The 17,222-nt window shown below is 37.6% G+C and overlaps 1 protein-coding gene across 2 annotated transcripts in view; it reads left to right on the top strand.

The window, feature by feature from the left end:
* Positions 1–17,222, top strand: part of HEPHL1 (hephaestin like 1) — an 86,838-nt gene that overhangs the window by 19,698 nt on the left and 49,918 nt on the right. For both annotated transcript variants that reach the window (XM_027849347.1, XM_027849348.1), the window contains 3 exons: positions 1,533–1,777; positions 11,059–11,271; positions 12,234–12,413. In XM_027849347.1, coding sequence (XP_027705148.1) covers positions 1,533–1,777; positions 11,059–11,271; positions 12,234–12,413 — 638 coding nt within the window. The remainder of the gene's footprint in view (positions 1–1,532; positions 1,778–11,058; positions 11,272–12,233; positions 12,414–17,222) is intronic.

The raw sequence follows: 17,222 nt of genomic DNA on the forward strand, positions 1-17,222 counted from the left end.
TTCTTTCTTTCTTTCTTTCTTTCTTTCTTTCTTTCTTTCTTTCTTTCTTTCTTTCTTTCTTTCTTTCTTTCTTTCTTATGCATTTACTTTTAATAGTCAACTAATTGATACAATTAGCTCAAAGCAAGGGAATTTCCTGATGTGACATAATGAAAGAATGTCAATACAACATCTCCCCCATAAACCTTTTGTCCATTCTCCCACAAACATACATAGCATCAGTAGGAAAAGTGGACCCAGAGAGTTCATAAGTGGAGAGGCACATGCTTAGAGAACATAAATCGCCAAGGCATTTCACACCCACGGTTTTACAAGATCCTGATGTCTTTTTCCTTCTTGTGGTAGCCCTATGCAGGTTGCTTTACTGGACCCTCTCCACAGTTTAAATGGGTGCCACAGTTGGACTTCCTGGAGTTGCTTTCTTTCTCTAATTTTTTTTCCTACTTAATGGTTATTTTTTTCCAATTACATGTAAAGATGATTTTCAACATTCACTTTTGTAAGATTTTGATTTCCAAATTTCTCTTCCTCCCTCCGCACTCCCTCCCTAGTTTCTCCATTTCTGAGATGAGGCAGTTGCATTAGATGACTTCTAAGGTCCCTTTTAGGTTTACAATCCAGGATCCTATGATCTGTCTCCTCCTTTCCATTTCCATCACAGCCAACTAAGCAGTGCCCATCAGGGCCTTTCTATCTCCTACTTATATTATTCCTAAATAGTTTCCATACCTTCAAATTTTGTATTCAACCTGAATACCTTCTCCTGATTAATTTCCATAAGAAATAGGTCTGATAGTACCATTTTCCTCTTCAAAAACTATCAATGGCTCCCTGTTTCCTATAGGATACAGTCTCAACTTCTTAGCTTGACATAAGTCCCTCTATAACCTGTCTCAAATTTATCTGTCCAAACCAAACTTATTTCTCACTATTTGGCATCTTCTCCTCCAGCAAGGTTATCCTACTACCTGCCCTTCATACATGACATGTATATTCCCACTTCTACACTTTTGTTCATTTGGTGCCCTCTACTTAGAATGCCTCCTCTCCACTTGTTCAAATTCTATAATCCTCAAGATTTTGTTAAAGTTTCACCTTCTCTGTGAGGTCCTCTTTGATTATCTAACCCATCATGATTTCTGCCTTCTTTGAACTCATAGGGCTCAAGAGCATATTTGTGAATACTGTCTCTCTCATTCATTTGGCATCTGATCTTGTATACTAAATAACTATATTTTCTGTGTACCTGTGTCTCAGATGTCTCTAGACTGTAGGTTCTTTTAGGGCAAGAGACATGTCTTAAATTTCTCCCCACAGGACCTAGCTGAGTGCTTTGCAATAAATATTAGTTGAATGAATGACTGGACGTGAAGGAGGCCATGAGAAGATATATTGTGATTCTCTCTTAGATGCAAAGGGCAGAACTGGCATAGTGACCTTAGAGGACTTTGAACTTGACATTATAATTGTTGTTTTTATTGTTGTTAGAACTTTTAAAAGTAAATCTCAAAACGTTCTCCCTCTCACTTTAGGCTTGCCACTCTATTTCTTGAAAGAGGACCCAACAGGATTGGAAATGTTTACAAAAAGGCTATTTACAGGCAGTACACAGATGAAACCTATTCCAAGGAAATCCCCAAACCTCCCTGGCTTGGATTCCTAGGCCCCATATTGAGGGCTGAAGTGGATGATGTGATTGTCATTCATCTAAAGAACTTTGCTTCTCGACCCTACTCTCTGCATCCACATGGAGTTTTCTATACAAAAGATTCAGAAGGTAAAGACTGGTCCCTTTGTATTGCTTAATTATGTTTTCTTCAGTTTGATTCATTTTAAGTAGTATAAACCATGAATGATAGTAAAATGATTAAAATTCTTCATTTGTGACTTTTTCTTCTCTCCTTGCCTTTCTTCTTGTCTTCCCCTCCCTCTTCCTTTCCCATTTTCCTTCCTCTGTTTCCCTCCCTCTCTCCTTTTTTCCTTTCTTCTTCCCTTCTTCCTTCCATCGTCTATCCTTCCTATGTCTCCATTTTGGTCTGTTTGTTGATACACTAGCAGCATAAATTGTCAATGTTGCACAGTCATGCCACCTTTCTTGATGCAGATTTTTAATAATGATGTTGGTGTTGCTAGTAGTACTAGTAGTAGTAGTAGTAGTAGTAGTAGTAGCAGTAGCAGTAGTAGTAGTAGTAGAAGTAGTAGCAGTAGTCATAGTCCTAGTCATAGTTGTAGTCACAATAGAAGTAACAGTAGCAGCAGCGACAATACGTAGCATTTATATAGTGCTGTAAGGTTTTCAAAGAATTTTACAAATATTATTTGATTTTAATATCACAAGTTTGGGAAGTAGGTGCCAGTATTAGTCTCATTTTATAGATGAATAAATGGGGCAGTCAGAGGTTAAGTGACTTGCCCAGGATCAAATAACTAGCAAGTGGTGAGGCTTCATTTGAATGTAGGTCTTCCTGACTCTAGGTCCAGAGCTCTATCTGAGCCATCTTGTTAATTAATCTGTCATTGAATACTATACTATCCAAACAACTAGTTGACCATTTCTAGTACCATATTATTAAAGAAAATCCCTAAACATGCTGGCTTTCCCTGGTGCAAGTTCATATACAGCCTTTCTGTTCAAGCCAGCTACCAGTCTGTTGTTACTTCCTGCCCATTAACAAAGCCACCCAAGGGCATGTACATGTGTATGCGTGCTTCAGAAACATAGCTGTCAGTGCCTAACAATAACTCCATTGCTACACAAAGGAGTTTGTGTTTTTAGTTTTTAATTTTAATTTAATTTTTAGCTCTACATTCTCTCCTTCCCTTTTCCCCTCTACCACCTACTGAGAAGGCAAGAAATACAAGACCCATTATACACATACTGTCACACAAAACATATTTTGCATTGGTCAGGTTCCAAAAAAAAAAGAAAAATATGACAAAATATGATTGACTATACTTCAATCTGCACTCTGAGTCCATCAGTTCTCATACTAGAAGTGGATAGCATTTTATAGCATAGGTCCTTTGGAGTTGTGGTAGCCCACTGTATTGATCAGTTACTAAGTTTTTCACAGTTGACTTTCCTTACACTATTGCTATTACTGGAGATTTTTTTCCTGGTTCTGTTTACTTCATTTTGCACTAGTTCATGTAAGTCTTTCCAGGTTTTCTTAACAGATCCATTTAGGAATGTTTTTAGATTAAAGTTCTAGATGCCAGAAGATTATTTCAACACTAGCTTTTCAGCCCCAGGTTTCACCTTTGCATTATGACTGGGAAGAAGAGAATGAATAATTCCAAACACATTATATAATCTGTATTATTTTGCTGGCAATGGGAAACAAATCAGTCAAGATACTAATACAATTATGCAACAGGCCATGCAATAATTTTCCCTTGCTAAATGATGAATTTAAGATAATATTTGTTTCCTGTACTTTTCTTTTATCTAGTGCATAGCAAAGATGGTGCCCTCAGTACTGGCTGGTGCTATAAAGCCGCAGTGAAGGAAGCATTAGATTGATGACATGACCTAATGAGTTCATGTATCTAAAAGCATTCTGAAAACTCTAAACACTATATAAATATAGAGGTTCTGACACTGGGAGCCCGGGGATGGGAGCCAATGATGCTGCTGGCAGATTCAGTGAGCTTTGAAGAAAAAACAGCCTTAGGAATGCCTAGAAGCACCCTGGAGTTGTGGGTGCTTCCTTGTTCTGCTGGTTGATCACCCCAACCCTGGCCTCATTTTTCCTCACTTCACAATCGTGATTCAAGAATTGACCAGTTCAATTTTACACTGACCTATGTTCTCAAAAGCTTTGTTTTCTTGTCCTCTGGCCAATCATGCTTTGCCAAAATGAACCCTGGGCTATCGTCCAACCATCTCTTTTCTTGAATATGTGCTGTTGGTAATATAGTGCACTGGATCCACTACATATTTGTGTTATCTAATCTTAACTGTCCCTTCTTGTTACACAACAATCCTTTAATTCTTCCCTAATTGACTTTATCATGCTTCTCATGATAAAGAAGCTCCTCATAATCTTCTGAACCTTCATTCTAATCTTTAATCTCTCCTTAGTCATTGACTCTTTCTCTGTTGCCTGAAAACACACCCAAGTCTCCCATGTCCTAAATAATCTTCATGTGATCCTGCCATCTGCTTAAGCTGTGGTCCTTCATCTCCCTTGCCTTCCATAGCCAAACTCCTAGAAGAAAAAATCTGTGTTCATTGCATGTGCTTTCTTTCTACTTACTTCTCAACCTCAACATTTAACTGAAACTGCTTTCTTCGAGGTCATCAAGGATTTCTTAGTTGTTAAACCTATTGATTTTTTCTCAGTCCTCACTTTTTTTATTTTTCTGAAGTATTTGACAATGTTGACTACCTCCTCTTCCTAGACTCTCTCTTCCTTGTGTTTTCATGACACCACTTCCGTCTGATTCTTCTGCCTGTTTGAATGCTCCTTAGTTTCCTTTGTTGAATCCTGATACACATCTTCCCCCTACCTATTGGTGTCCCCCAAGGTTCTGACTTGGGCCGTCATCTCTCTCTACACCCTCTCCCTTAATGGTCTCACAAGTTCCCATGAGTTTAGTTATCTCTGCACAGATGACTCCCAGATTGATGCCATAATCCAACTCTAATTTCTCTCCTGGGCTCTGTTCTTTCATCATCAACTCATTAAGAGACAACTCAAACTGGATATCCCATATCACCTTTGATGGCCCCAAAATGGAACTTCTCTTCCCACTTTAATATACCCTTCCTCCAAACTTACCTATTTCTGTGGAGGGCACCAGCGTCTTTCCATTCACACAGGTTCATAACCTCAGAGTCATCCTTTCCAGAATCTTAGTGTTGGGAATCGATCAGTCAGTCATCAACAAGCATTTATAAAGTGCCTGCTATGTCCTCAAAACTTTGGTAGGAACTTGACATGCAGTGATGCACATGAAACAGCTTCTACTCTCAAAGACTACATTAAATCAAGGAATAACATATAAATATATGTATGTATGTATGTATATACAAAAGAAACCTAAGGTATTTGAATGGGGGGACTTCAGAAGCTACCTAGTCCAACCTGTACCTTTCTCTTTCCATCATCCTCCATATACAACCAATTGCCAAGCCTTATAGATTTTACCTTTACAGTAAGTCTTACATCTTTCTACCTTTCTCCACCCCTGTGACTACAAATGGTTCAGCCCCTCATCATCTTTATCCTGGTCTATTGCAATAACCCTTTCTTTTAAACTAGCTTACATTTAACTACTTTGTAAACACATACATATTTACATATACATATACATATATGTGAATATTTATTGACTGTATTCATGCTGTATGTATTTACATATACACTTGTTGTCTCATCCACAAGAATGTAAGATCCTTGTGAATAGGATTGTTTTCCTTTTATTTCTATCCCCAATACCCAACACAGTGTCTGGCACCTAACAAGTACTTGATTGGTTGATGACTATATACATGATTATATTAAGAAGAGAATATTAGCAGCTGGGAGGTTCAGGAAAAGCTTCTTACAGGAGACAGTGTATGAGCTGAGCTTTGAAGGAAACCAGGCATTCTCAGAGACAGAAGAGAAGAGGGAAGACATTCTAAATCTGGGCACCAGCTATGCAAAGACACTGAAGCAGTACTTGTAATACCAAATTCAGGGAAGAGCAAGTAGGCAACAGTGAAAAAGAGAAAGAGAATAATATGAAATAATCTTGGAAAGGGAATTAGCTATTGAGGGAATCAAGAGTCGTCATGTAGAAGATGGTGTCTTAGAGGAAGAGAGGGACTCTTGAGGCAGAGTTAAAGAGTGAGTGCATTTCAGGTATAGCAGATAGCCAATTTAAAGGCATGGAGATGGGAGGAAAAAATGTTGTGTATGAAGAGTAAGGAAGTAGATAGTTTGGCTAGATTTCAGAGTGTGGGAAGGCATAATATTCAATGAGGCTGGACATGTCGGTTGGGACCAAGTTGTATAGATCTTCAAAAGCTAAACAGTTTACATTTTAACAGCTTAAATAAAGTTTATATTTTATTCTAGACGTAATTGGGGTCCACTGGAGTTGATTAAATAGAGAAGTCACATGGTGAGATCTGTGCTTGAGGAAAATTACTTTGGCAGCAATGTGTAGAATGACCTGGAAATGTTTAAGCAGGGAGACCAGTTAGGAGGCTATTACAATAATTGAGGTGATTAGAACCTGAACTGAGGAGACAATTATTTGAATGGAGAAAAAGGGATAGGATTCAAGAGATGTTATGAAGGTAAAAACAGCAAGATTGGATATGTGGAATGAGAGAGAGAGTGAAGAATTAAGATTATGAACATGAGATATTGGAAGGATAGTGGTGCCATTAGCAGAAATAGTGAAGTTTAGAAGAGAGAAAGATTTAAGAGGAAAGATGATGTGTTCAGTTTTAGATATGTTGCATTTAGGACATCTCTGAAACATTCAATTTGAAATGTCCCACGAGCAATTGCTGATACATGTCTGAAGCCTTAGGGAGAGCCTGAAAAGGGATATGTCGATCTGGGAGTCTACATAAAGATGGACACCACTGAGGTTACCAATATAGCGTTGTTGTTGTTTATTCTTCATTCTCGAAGAGGACCAATGACATCGTAGGGGTGATGTCTTGATATGTGAGTGAATTAGATTTAAGTGAGGCACTCTCTTCTCCAGAGTCATTGGAGAGGCAAGACAAAAGTCAAGATGACTGGCAATGGCCCAGGATGCAGTGGATGACCTTGTCCTTTTTAAATTAAGGTCTTTCCCATATCTCAGTTTGCCTAAGGCAATGCCTTTTCAATCACTAAGGGCTAGAGGAGGAAGAGAAGAGGGACCAGGACAGAACTTTAGGGAATACATCCACAATTAGGACAAGTGATATAGATAATGCGTAACCTATTTTAATATTGTAGTCAACAAGTAGAAATAAGTTTCTTGAAAGCAAGGAATGTTTTGTGCTATGTATTTTCACAATGTCTTGAATATAATAGATTCTTAATGAATGCTTACTGTATTGGATTGGTTTGAGCTAAGTGTAGGAATGTACCAAGATATCACTATCAATTTTTGTATGATTTTTTTCCTTTCTGTATAAATCTTGAAGGTACATAGTCATAAAATGCTATTTCCCTCACCTGAATGTGAATTTCTTGAAGGCAGAACAATGTTTTCTCCCCCTCCTTTTTTTTGTATCCCTAGTGCTTAGCACAGTGCTTGGCACATTATAAATGCTTAACAAATGCTTGTTGACTGAATGACTGAATCCCGACTATGACATTTTCTAGTTGCATCTTGTGTCTCAGTCTCCTTTCTTCAAAATAAAAATGATAATTCTTGACCTGCTTACTTCACAGTAAAGAATAATGTACTTTGTAATTCTTAAAGTGCTACATAAATGTGAGTCATTGCTGTCATTATTATTTATTCATTTTGTCTGAACCGGTGGTCACCCCCACTTCTTATTTCAGTCAAGATTGACTTGCAGTCAATCATAATTTAACTATCACTAGTTACAGAAAATAAAGAAATTGCCTTTGGAACTACTTAATGAGCCATTCAGCCATTCATTCTAACTAATTTATGGCTACACCTCCTTTTGGACCAAAAATGATACTACCTATTTGGGTTCACCTACTATCCATTCATCAGAATTGACTTTGAATGTGAACCAGCCTTTTCTAAAACTTGTTTACCCTCAAAGGATAAAATTCCTTTGTCATTGAGGAGTTCGGGATCTGAAGGCATCTCCTCAAAAAGTGTTCCAAAAATTTTTGAGTAATAGCATCAAAGTTAGAATAAATAAGTAGCTAGTTAGACTAATTTGAAAGGGACACCATTTACTTAGATTGCATGATCTGATATGTTATTTATTAAAGAAGCAGTTTCATTACTTTATAATCACACCTTGGACTTGGTCTACTAAATATGAGTATCCTCTAGAAAATAAAATCATCAGAGGCTTCTGTTATGCGTGCATGTGAGGGTTGGGGTGTGATAGGATTCTCTCTGAGATCCTTAGAGTTTTATATTGTTTAACTATAATGAAAAGCAGCACCTTGACTCTTAGATGGTGCTTTGCACAGAGTAATTTCTGCATTAATGAGATTTAGTTATGCTGTGGGCCTTCTCAATACTTGTCTGTTGCTGAAGAGTGGCTCAATATTAATTCAATTAATGAGGACAGTATATTGGTAAAAATTGGGCAGCTATAAGGCAGGTAAGCAATATGCATTTAATAAGCACATACTATGTGCCAGGCGCTGTGCCAGGTGCTGGGGTTACAAACACAAGTAAAACAAATGTAATGTGAAGTCAATGAAGTCCCTACCTTCAAGGATCTTATATTCCAATGAGGGAAGATGACACATAAAGGAAACAAGAAGAAGTCAAGGGAAAAGATAACAGGATAGCATAGCTAGGAGGGTAATGAAGCATGGCTGGCCTGGGCCCCTTCCACAAGTGGAGGCTTAAAGTGGTGAAATTACCCAAAAGGTAGTGTAATTCTATTAAAATGTTAAGGAATACAATTCCATTTTCCAGTATTCTGCTAAGCAAGTAATGATAGCTTCTACCCCATATCAGAGTAGACCCTCTGGTCTGTCTTGGGTCCTTTTAAGTGGTACTTCTATTTTATTTTTAATTTTTTTATCTATTTAGTTCTAGTTTTCAACATTCACTTCCACAAGATTTTGAGTTCTAAATTTTCTTTCTCTCCTTTTCCTCCTTCCTCCCCAAGACAGCATTCAATCTGATATAGGCTATGCATATACATTCATATTAAACATATTTCCACATTAGTCATGTTGTAAAGAAGAATTAGAACTAATGGGAGAAACCACTAGAAAGAAGAAACAACAACAAAAAAGAGAGCAAATAGTATGCTTCGATCTGCATTCAGACTCCGTAATTCTTTTTCTGGATGTGGGTAGTTTTCTTAGATCCTTGCATTGCTAAGAAGAGCTAGGTCTATCAAAGTTAGTCATCGCACAATGTTGCTGTTACTAGGTACAGTGTTCTCCTGGTTCTGCCCATTTCACTCAGCATCAGTTCATGTAAGTCTTTTCAGGTTTTTCTGAAGTCCACTTGCTCATCATTTCTTATGGAACAATAGTATTCCATCATATTCATATACCACCACTTGTTCAGCCATTCCCCAATTGATGGACATCCCCTCAACTTCCAATTCTTGGCCATCATGAAAAGAGCTGTTATAAATATTTTTGTATGTGTGGGTCCCTTTTCCATTTTCATGATCTCTTTGGAATTAAGTGATACTTTTAAAAAGCCCAAGATTCTCCCTGTGACAAAAAGTCATCTTTTAAACATCAGTATTCTTCTGGGATGACTGTGAATAGCAGTCTCCATAGAATTAAGGTTGAGAGTCACCCAGAGGGCAATAGAGTAGTGCATGGTAATCATGAATATGCACATACAATTGTACATACAATTTTTTGGAAGTTGTTCCTCCCACTAGAATGTTAGCTCCTCGAGGGCAGGGACCACGTTTTTATCATTACTTGTATTTACCATAACTTAGTATATTTCCTGGTACAGAGTAAATGCTTAATAAGATGCTTATTGACTGAAACTTGATTTACTGCAGTGTTTATTTTCAGTAAAATATTATGTAAGTAAGAGTACTGTAAGGCATATCATCAGAGAGATGTATGGTTGGAAAAGAAAGTGGGCTGGTCATGTGGTGTGCAGGGGGTAAACAATAGACGTCCAATATATTCCATTGGTATATATGCAGTGCCAAGAAATCTAGAGCAAAGACCCCAGCATGTTGGAGGAGATACCTGAGCTGAGTCTTGAATAAGCTAAGGATCCTAACAGACGGAGGTGAGGAGGGACAGAAACAAACAAAGGCATTGGTGATGGAGTGCCATGAATCCTGTGATTCTATGACATGTCCATGCTTTTTTCCCAACCAGGAATGCCCTCTGTCTGCCTCTTCACCTCTCCATACCCTACCCATACTTCAAGGTGGAATGTGAAATTAATGAATTCTTCAAATGGAATCAGCCCACCTTGATCTCTTCTTTTTTTGACTACCTCATGATGCTTACTGTCTTTTCTATACATTTTGGCATTTGATTATATTTAATTTAGCATTTGATCATGTACTGTCTAGTATACTAAGCTACTGAACATTAAAACTCCATGAAGGCAGCCACTGCTATATTTATCTTTGTATCTCATCCAATAGCCTAAGTGTTCTGTGTGTAGTAGGACCTAATAAATATTCTTGAATCAAATTGAATTGTTCTCTAATCATCTCATGCACATAAATCTTATCTCTTGAACAAAACTGTAACTGGCTGACAGAGACTATGACATATACTTCTTTGATATACTTCCATACTGATTTGCATAATGCTAGATAGGAAAAGAGGCAAGATGGCATAGTCATCGATCAGAGAACTTGCCTCAAAACCAGAAAGATCTCGGTTCATCTCCTGCCTCTGAAACATACTGATTTTACGATCCTGGGCTTACACTTAACCACTCATCTACATACCTCCCTGAGACTATAATATGCTGAGAAGATGCTGACCAGCTCTAGTAAAGGAAGTTTCTTCACCTGGGAGTTCCCTGTCCCATTGAAATCATGTCTAGTCCCTATCCTTAATGCTATTGTTCAGTCACTTTTCAGTCAAGTCTGACCCTTCATGACCCCATTTGGGGTTTTCTTGGCAAAGATACTGGAGTGATTTGCCATTTCCTTCTCCAGCTCATTTTACAGACGTGAAACTGAGGCAAACAGGTTGAATGACTTGCCCAGGATCACACAGGTAGTAAGCATCTAAAGTCAAATTTGAATTCAGGATAATGAGTGTTCCTGACTCCGGTCCCAGCCCTCTATCTACTGCACCATCTAGTTGCCTCCTATCCTTAATAGTCATTCAATAAAACGCCTTTAGCTTTGAATTGAATTGAATTTGAGTGGCTAATACAAGGAATCCAGAAATATCTCCATATTTCAAGTCTGTGATTACTGTCTTTTCTTTTTCTTCCTAGGAGCTCTATATCCTGATGGAACATCTGGAAAAAATAAGTTTGATGACATGGTTGCTCCTGGTAAAAATTATACCTATGTCTGGCCTGCAAGGGAAGAATATGCCCCTGCTTTTGCAGATGCCAACTGTCTGACCTGGGTTTACCATTCTCACATTGATGCACCAAAGGACATATGCTCTGGGTTAATAGGACCACTACTGGTTTGTAAAAAAGGTATGAAGAAATGATCCTATGGGAGTTCCGTGGGGGACTCTGTTCTTGGGTTGCTTGCTAGCTTGTGTTTGTAACAGACACAATTCTGATGCTTCCTGTCCATTGTCACCTGCAAAATGTGTTCCCTATTTTCACACTGCAACCTTCAAAGATAAGAAAATTCTTCAGATGGATAATGATGTGATTGCAAATGGAAGAGGGCAATAAATCAGGCTGATGGTGACTACCATTCACAATCTTTTAAGACCTGTCATTAGACTGATTCTTTCAGAACAATTCTGCCTTAATGGATATGTCTGGACCATGCCTATATGCACAATAGGCTCAAAAGTGAAAAATTTGACTAAGCAAAATAAAATGATTTGTTTGGCCAATGTCTGTATGACAATGCATGATCAGATTGATGGATTTTTTGTTTGTTTGTTTGTTTTTGTTTATTCTTACAACAAACTGACCTATTTTGTTTTGGTTTTTTTTTTCTGAGTGGATATAATCTGCTTTATTTATGAACAAGTAGAAGAGTTTTAAGCCTGAAATTGTGGTGATTTCTGGACAAAGACTATTAGCAGTCCCTCATTTCAGGAGACAGTTTCTCTTTTTGTCCATCAATTTTCAGCCTGTCCCCCCGTGCTACTCCTAGTTTTATGAACTAGCCCAATGAAGATAGTCCCTAGATCCCAGAATCTTAGAATTTCAGAATTGTAAGTGTAAATTGTAAATCCCCTCTATAACATCCTCCTCAAAACAATGTTTTCTCTTTGTGTCTTTGTAGACTACAATAGACAGCATAAATATAAGCTATTAGTATTACTATTATTTCTATGATAACATACCTATGACTTCTAAAAACAATTCAATGCTTACCAAATAACACCATCAAGGAAACATAGTGCTAAAACTTACTTCTCAATTTAGTTAGCATTCACTTTGACTTCACAATTAAAAATAAATATGTCCTGCAGGAATTCTGACTAATAATCCAGCAATCAGAACTGATGTCAATAAAGAATTTATAGTGATGTTCACACTGGTTGATGAAAATCAAAGCTGGTACCTGGATGAAAACATCAGGAATTTCTGCACTGCCCCTGGTACCGTTGACAAGGGTGATGCTGTTTTCCAGAGAAGTAACAAAATGCATGGTGAGTGTCATCAACTAATTTAAGACAAAAAACATTTATTGTGCACCTATTGTATGCTCAGCATCGTGGAGGATAGAGAAGCAGAAATGAAAATTCTAGTCCTGGAGGCACTTACTGTCTTATAGAGAAAACATTGAGAGAAGAGTTTCTTGACCTTAGTTTCTTTAACTGCAAAATGAGAGGGTTGGATGGGATGACATCTATGGTGCCTTCCAGCCTTTAGATTCTGAGATATATAACATGTTAATATAGTTCACAATAGTGTTGCATTTTTAACTTTATAAGACACTTCCTCATAATGACCCCTTGACAGTAGATAGTGCTAATATTCTTATTCCCATTTCACACATAAAAAAACTGACTGAGGATCAGAGAGATTAAGTGACTTCCCCAATGTCATGAAGCTAGAAAGTATTAGTGCTGGGATCCAGAATCATAGAATGTTTGTTGGACCTGAAAGGGATCTTAAAAATCATTTAGTTCAAATTCCTCCCTTTATAGATGAAAAAAAATGAGATCTCAAATAAATAAAGTAGCCCAAAGATACATGGTAATTGGCAGAGCCCACTCCCAAGTCCAATACTCGTTCTTGTAACCAAAGGAACACTTAGACAGCAGTGGAAGAATTGCGCAATAAAATTTCCAAGTAGATGGAGAATTGAATGTCTGCCTAGTCCAACTTATTCCTGGGAGAGAATTCTGTCTACAACATCGCTGACAAGTCATCATTCAAGAACCCTACTTAAAGCCCTTCAATGGAGTGGAACTTACTCCACTGCTCAAAGCAGTTCATTGTGCATTTGGGCAATTCTAATTGTTAAGAAATTCTTTGTGTTAGGATCAGGCTGTGCAAACTTCTAAGAGGAGTATCTAGGCCAACCCTATTGCTATTTTCTTGGGATAGTGAGTGTTGTAATATTCCAGGCTTTCAGAGACAGTTTAGGCTGAGGACTTGAAAGCTTTCAGTATTCCCAAAGTAGACTGATCCAGGGAAACGTCTAATTGCTGTCTCCTTTAGTATAAGCTCTGCAAGTTCCTGACCTGAATTTGGGTCAGAGCTACAGACCTGTGTGCTTGCCCTGGTTGGAGTTTCAGTGGACTGATGCCAAACTCAGCCATTGTTAGCAAATTGGAAAACCCTTTTGGTTCAGAATGATTGGATCATAGGCTTCCTTTTGGTCTGTGTTCTTGTCCTGGTTATTTCTCTGCAGGCTTCAGACTTGACTAGAAGTTGGAACTGAGAACACACTCTGCTCCTGGGGTCAAAACCACCAGCCTACTGTTTGTTTCTGAACTTGCTTCTTGCTCAGTGCATAGCTAGGGCCCAGTAACCACTCCTGATGCTGGAACAGCACTCTTAGATTCTATCCACCCTAAATATATCACCTGGAACTAGGTAGTAAGCAACTGAACAGCCAGTTGGCACCTGTTTTTGCATCTTATACAAGTTTAGGTCCCTCTGTGCTGGATCTGGGACTTCTCGCCATGGTGCATAGCCTCTCCCTGAACAGGAGTACTGAATGTCATCTTTCTAGCCAGACCCTGTTTCCAGTATCTGCATGCCTCTTTGACTGTCTACCTATGCTGACTTGGGCTGGAAAAATGACTCACTATGATTTTTCCTTGCATTTCCTGATAGAGTTCAGTCTATTGTGTTTTCTGGATATTTTGAGGGATTTTTCTTTGGGATGGGGGAGGAACTGGAGCTCTTCTGTACTTTTTTTGTTACTTCTCCCTCTTGGTTCCACTTCATTTTTTAAGTACTTGCTATGTGCCAATTATGTGCCAATTATTCTAAGTGCTGGGGATACAAAGAAGAGCAAAAATACAGTCCATATCCTCAAGGTGCTCACATTTTAATGAGAAAAAACACATGTATGACCATTTACATACAAGATATCTACGGGTAAATGGTGAGCAATCCTAGAGGGGAGGCATTAGGAGTTGAAGGAGGTAGGTGCAGGGAAAGGCCTCTTGCAGAAGATAGGATTTAGAATAAGTTTTGAATGAGGCCAGGGAAACTAGAAGGCAGAAGTGAGGAGGGAAAACACTTTAAGCATATTGAATAGCCAGTAAAAATGAACAGAGACAGGAGATGGAGTGATATGTGCAAGGAACGGACTATAGAATAATACATCTAGATCATAGAAAATATGGAGGGTGATAACGTGTAAGAGGACTAGAAAGGTAGAAAGGGTTTTAAGTGTCAAAAAAGAGTTTATATTTGATCTGAGAAGTAATAGGGAGCCATTGAGTAGGGGGAACATAGTTAGAGCTATAATTTAGGAAAATCACTTTAGCAACTGACTGGAAGATGGATTGGAATGGGAAAATACTTGAGGCAGGGGCACCAGCTAGGTTATTAAAATAGTTGAGGCATGAGGTGATGAGGGCTTACACTATATTGGAGGCTGTATGAGTAGAGAAAGGGGGAGTTATGAGAGATGTTGCAAAGGTAGAAATAACAAGATTTGGCAACAAATTGAGCGTATAGGATGAGTTTGAGTGAAGAATCAGAGGATGACATTATGGTTGCCAACCTGGGGGACTGGGAAAATGGTGCCCTGGACAGTAATAAGAAAGTTGGGAAAAGGGAAAGGTTTGGCAGGGTCGATATAGCAAATTCTGTTTTGGACACATAGAGCTTGAGATGTTTATGGGCCATCCAGTCTGAGATACCCAAAAGGAAGTTGGTGACCTGGGACTGGAGATCCGAAAGAGCCCTAACCAGAGAGGTAGGACTGGAAATATAGATCAGGGAATCTTCTGCATAGAGATGATAATTGAACTCTCTGGACCTGAAGAGATCACCAAGGAAGACAGCATAGAGGGAGAAGAGAAGAAGGCTAAGGATAGACCCTTTGGGGACACCCACAATTGGTGGAATGATCTAGCAAAGGAGACTTACAATTCACAACTTAAAAACAATTTGCATGTCATCTTTGTTGGTTAACGTGTTTATGAACCTGAAAAAATATTTTTTTGTTTCTATTATTTAGTTCTCACCACATATCTTTAAAATCTTGTTTGTATCATAATTTGTTTTACCTTATAGCTTTCTTTTCTATCTTTTTAATGGAGTTACAATTTAATAATAATGAATTGTTAAACCATCTCACTACGATTATTTCTTTACATCTATTTCTTGATATATGAAGATTTGTTGATAAATTTGGTTGCAGAACTATTAGGTACATATGTGTGCATATGTGTGTGCACACACATTTCTATACTCTCATTTTGGACAGAACCTTTTATTATAATATATAATATAATGTCTTTGTTTATCTCAACACAGTTTGGGTTTTAATTCAACTGTGACATATTGTTAATTTTATGGCAAATTTTATAGCACCTTTAATTTTGAATCTCTCAGAGCTTTCTGGTTTAAATGCATTTCCTTAGTAGCAGATTATTTAATTCTGTTTTTTAATTCATTCTGTACCTCTTTTCTGTTTTTGCCTTTTCTGTGGGGAAGTATTTAGTTCATTTATATCTCATGTTACAGTTAATAGGTTTGTCTTTTCATTAGTCTTATTGTAAGGAAATAAATTATTTTAATTCTTTTTAATATTAGTCCATATTGGATGGAATCATTATTTAAAAGTTCTTCTGTAACATTAATAACTCTGTAGGTTATTTTAATTTGCATTTCTATTTTATGCAAGGCAGAGGTTTGCCCTGGAATTATCTGCCTTTTCTGCTTTCCCCTTTGAATGTTTTTCTTATTATTTCTCTGAAATATCTTTCTGATACCTTTAGTGATTTAACCAGTACAAAATGCTTTAAGCTCTATTCTCACATTTTATTAACAACTCTTTTAATTTGATTTGAGAAGTTTGAGTTATTTTAAATACTTATCTTCTTCTGGGAGGATTATTTGTTTTTCAAAGATTTCTTTGAAATTTTTACAGCTCTCTGAAAATCATTCAAAGGCTGATTCTCAAATAACCATTTCTTGCCTTCATAGAGTATGCCGAGTTTCTTAATTTTGTAAATGTTGAATTCCTTTTTCTGTAATCCTATGTTTTTCTCCTTCCAAGTTCCATTTTCTTCATAATTATTGTTCCTCTAACAGACTTATTCACTTCAAGTTGTTTGTAATGTATTTTTTTCCTTAGCAATGTAGTGTCGGAATTTAATAAAAAATTGTCTAGGCATGTAAAATATTGTTGTTATCCTGTGTAGACTTAATTCTTGCTTTATCAAATTTTGGCAAAATGTATTGAATTTCCTCAAATACTATATTCATTTTCTTTTATTTTCCTTAGTTCTCTGTGATGCCCACAATCCTGAGATTGCTGAGTATGATCTGTTGTCCTGGTCCATCAGTTGTGTACACATGTTGTCCCACAGTTTGGAGCAGGACAAAGGGTCACACTTGAGGACCTAGAGGGCTATGTGTGGCCTCAAGGTCACAGGTTCCCCACCCCTGATCTCTGGACAATTCAGTGATGTCTTAAACCTCTATTACCAACTGCTCTGCATGGTGTACAATTCTGTTTTCCATTGTTGTTGATGGAATATATAGAATGTGGGAAATTTTCTCTTGTATTTGCCATACTGTTTTTAAAAAATTATTTCCTCTTAATCTATTTTGGAATCTTATTTCTCACTCCATTTCCTCGTTACTTTTTACTTCAAACCCTTCTTGTATTTGATGTGATTTTCTTATCCTTTTCCTATTCTTGATTAAATTCTTTAAAATGTTTTGGCAGCTAGGTGAAGTAGTAGATAGAGTGCTGGGCCTGGAGTCAAGGAGACTTGGCCTCAGACACTTTCTAGCTTTACTGTGACCCTGGGCACTTA

Source organism: Vombatus ursinus, unplaced genomic scaffold (assembly GCF_900497805.2).
Source record: "Vombatus ursinus unplaced genomic scaffold, bare-nosed wombat genome assembly UNPS02007344.1, whole genome shotgun sequence".
NCBI lineage: Eukaryota > Metazoa > Chordata > Mammalia > Diprotodontia > Vombatidae > Vombatus > Vombatus ursinus.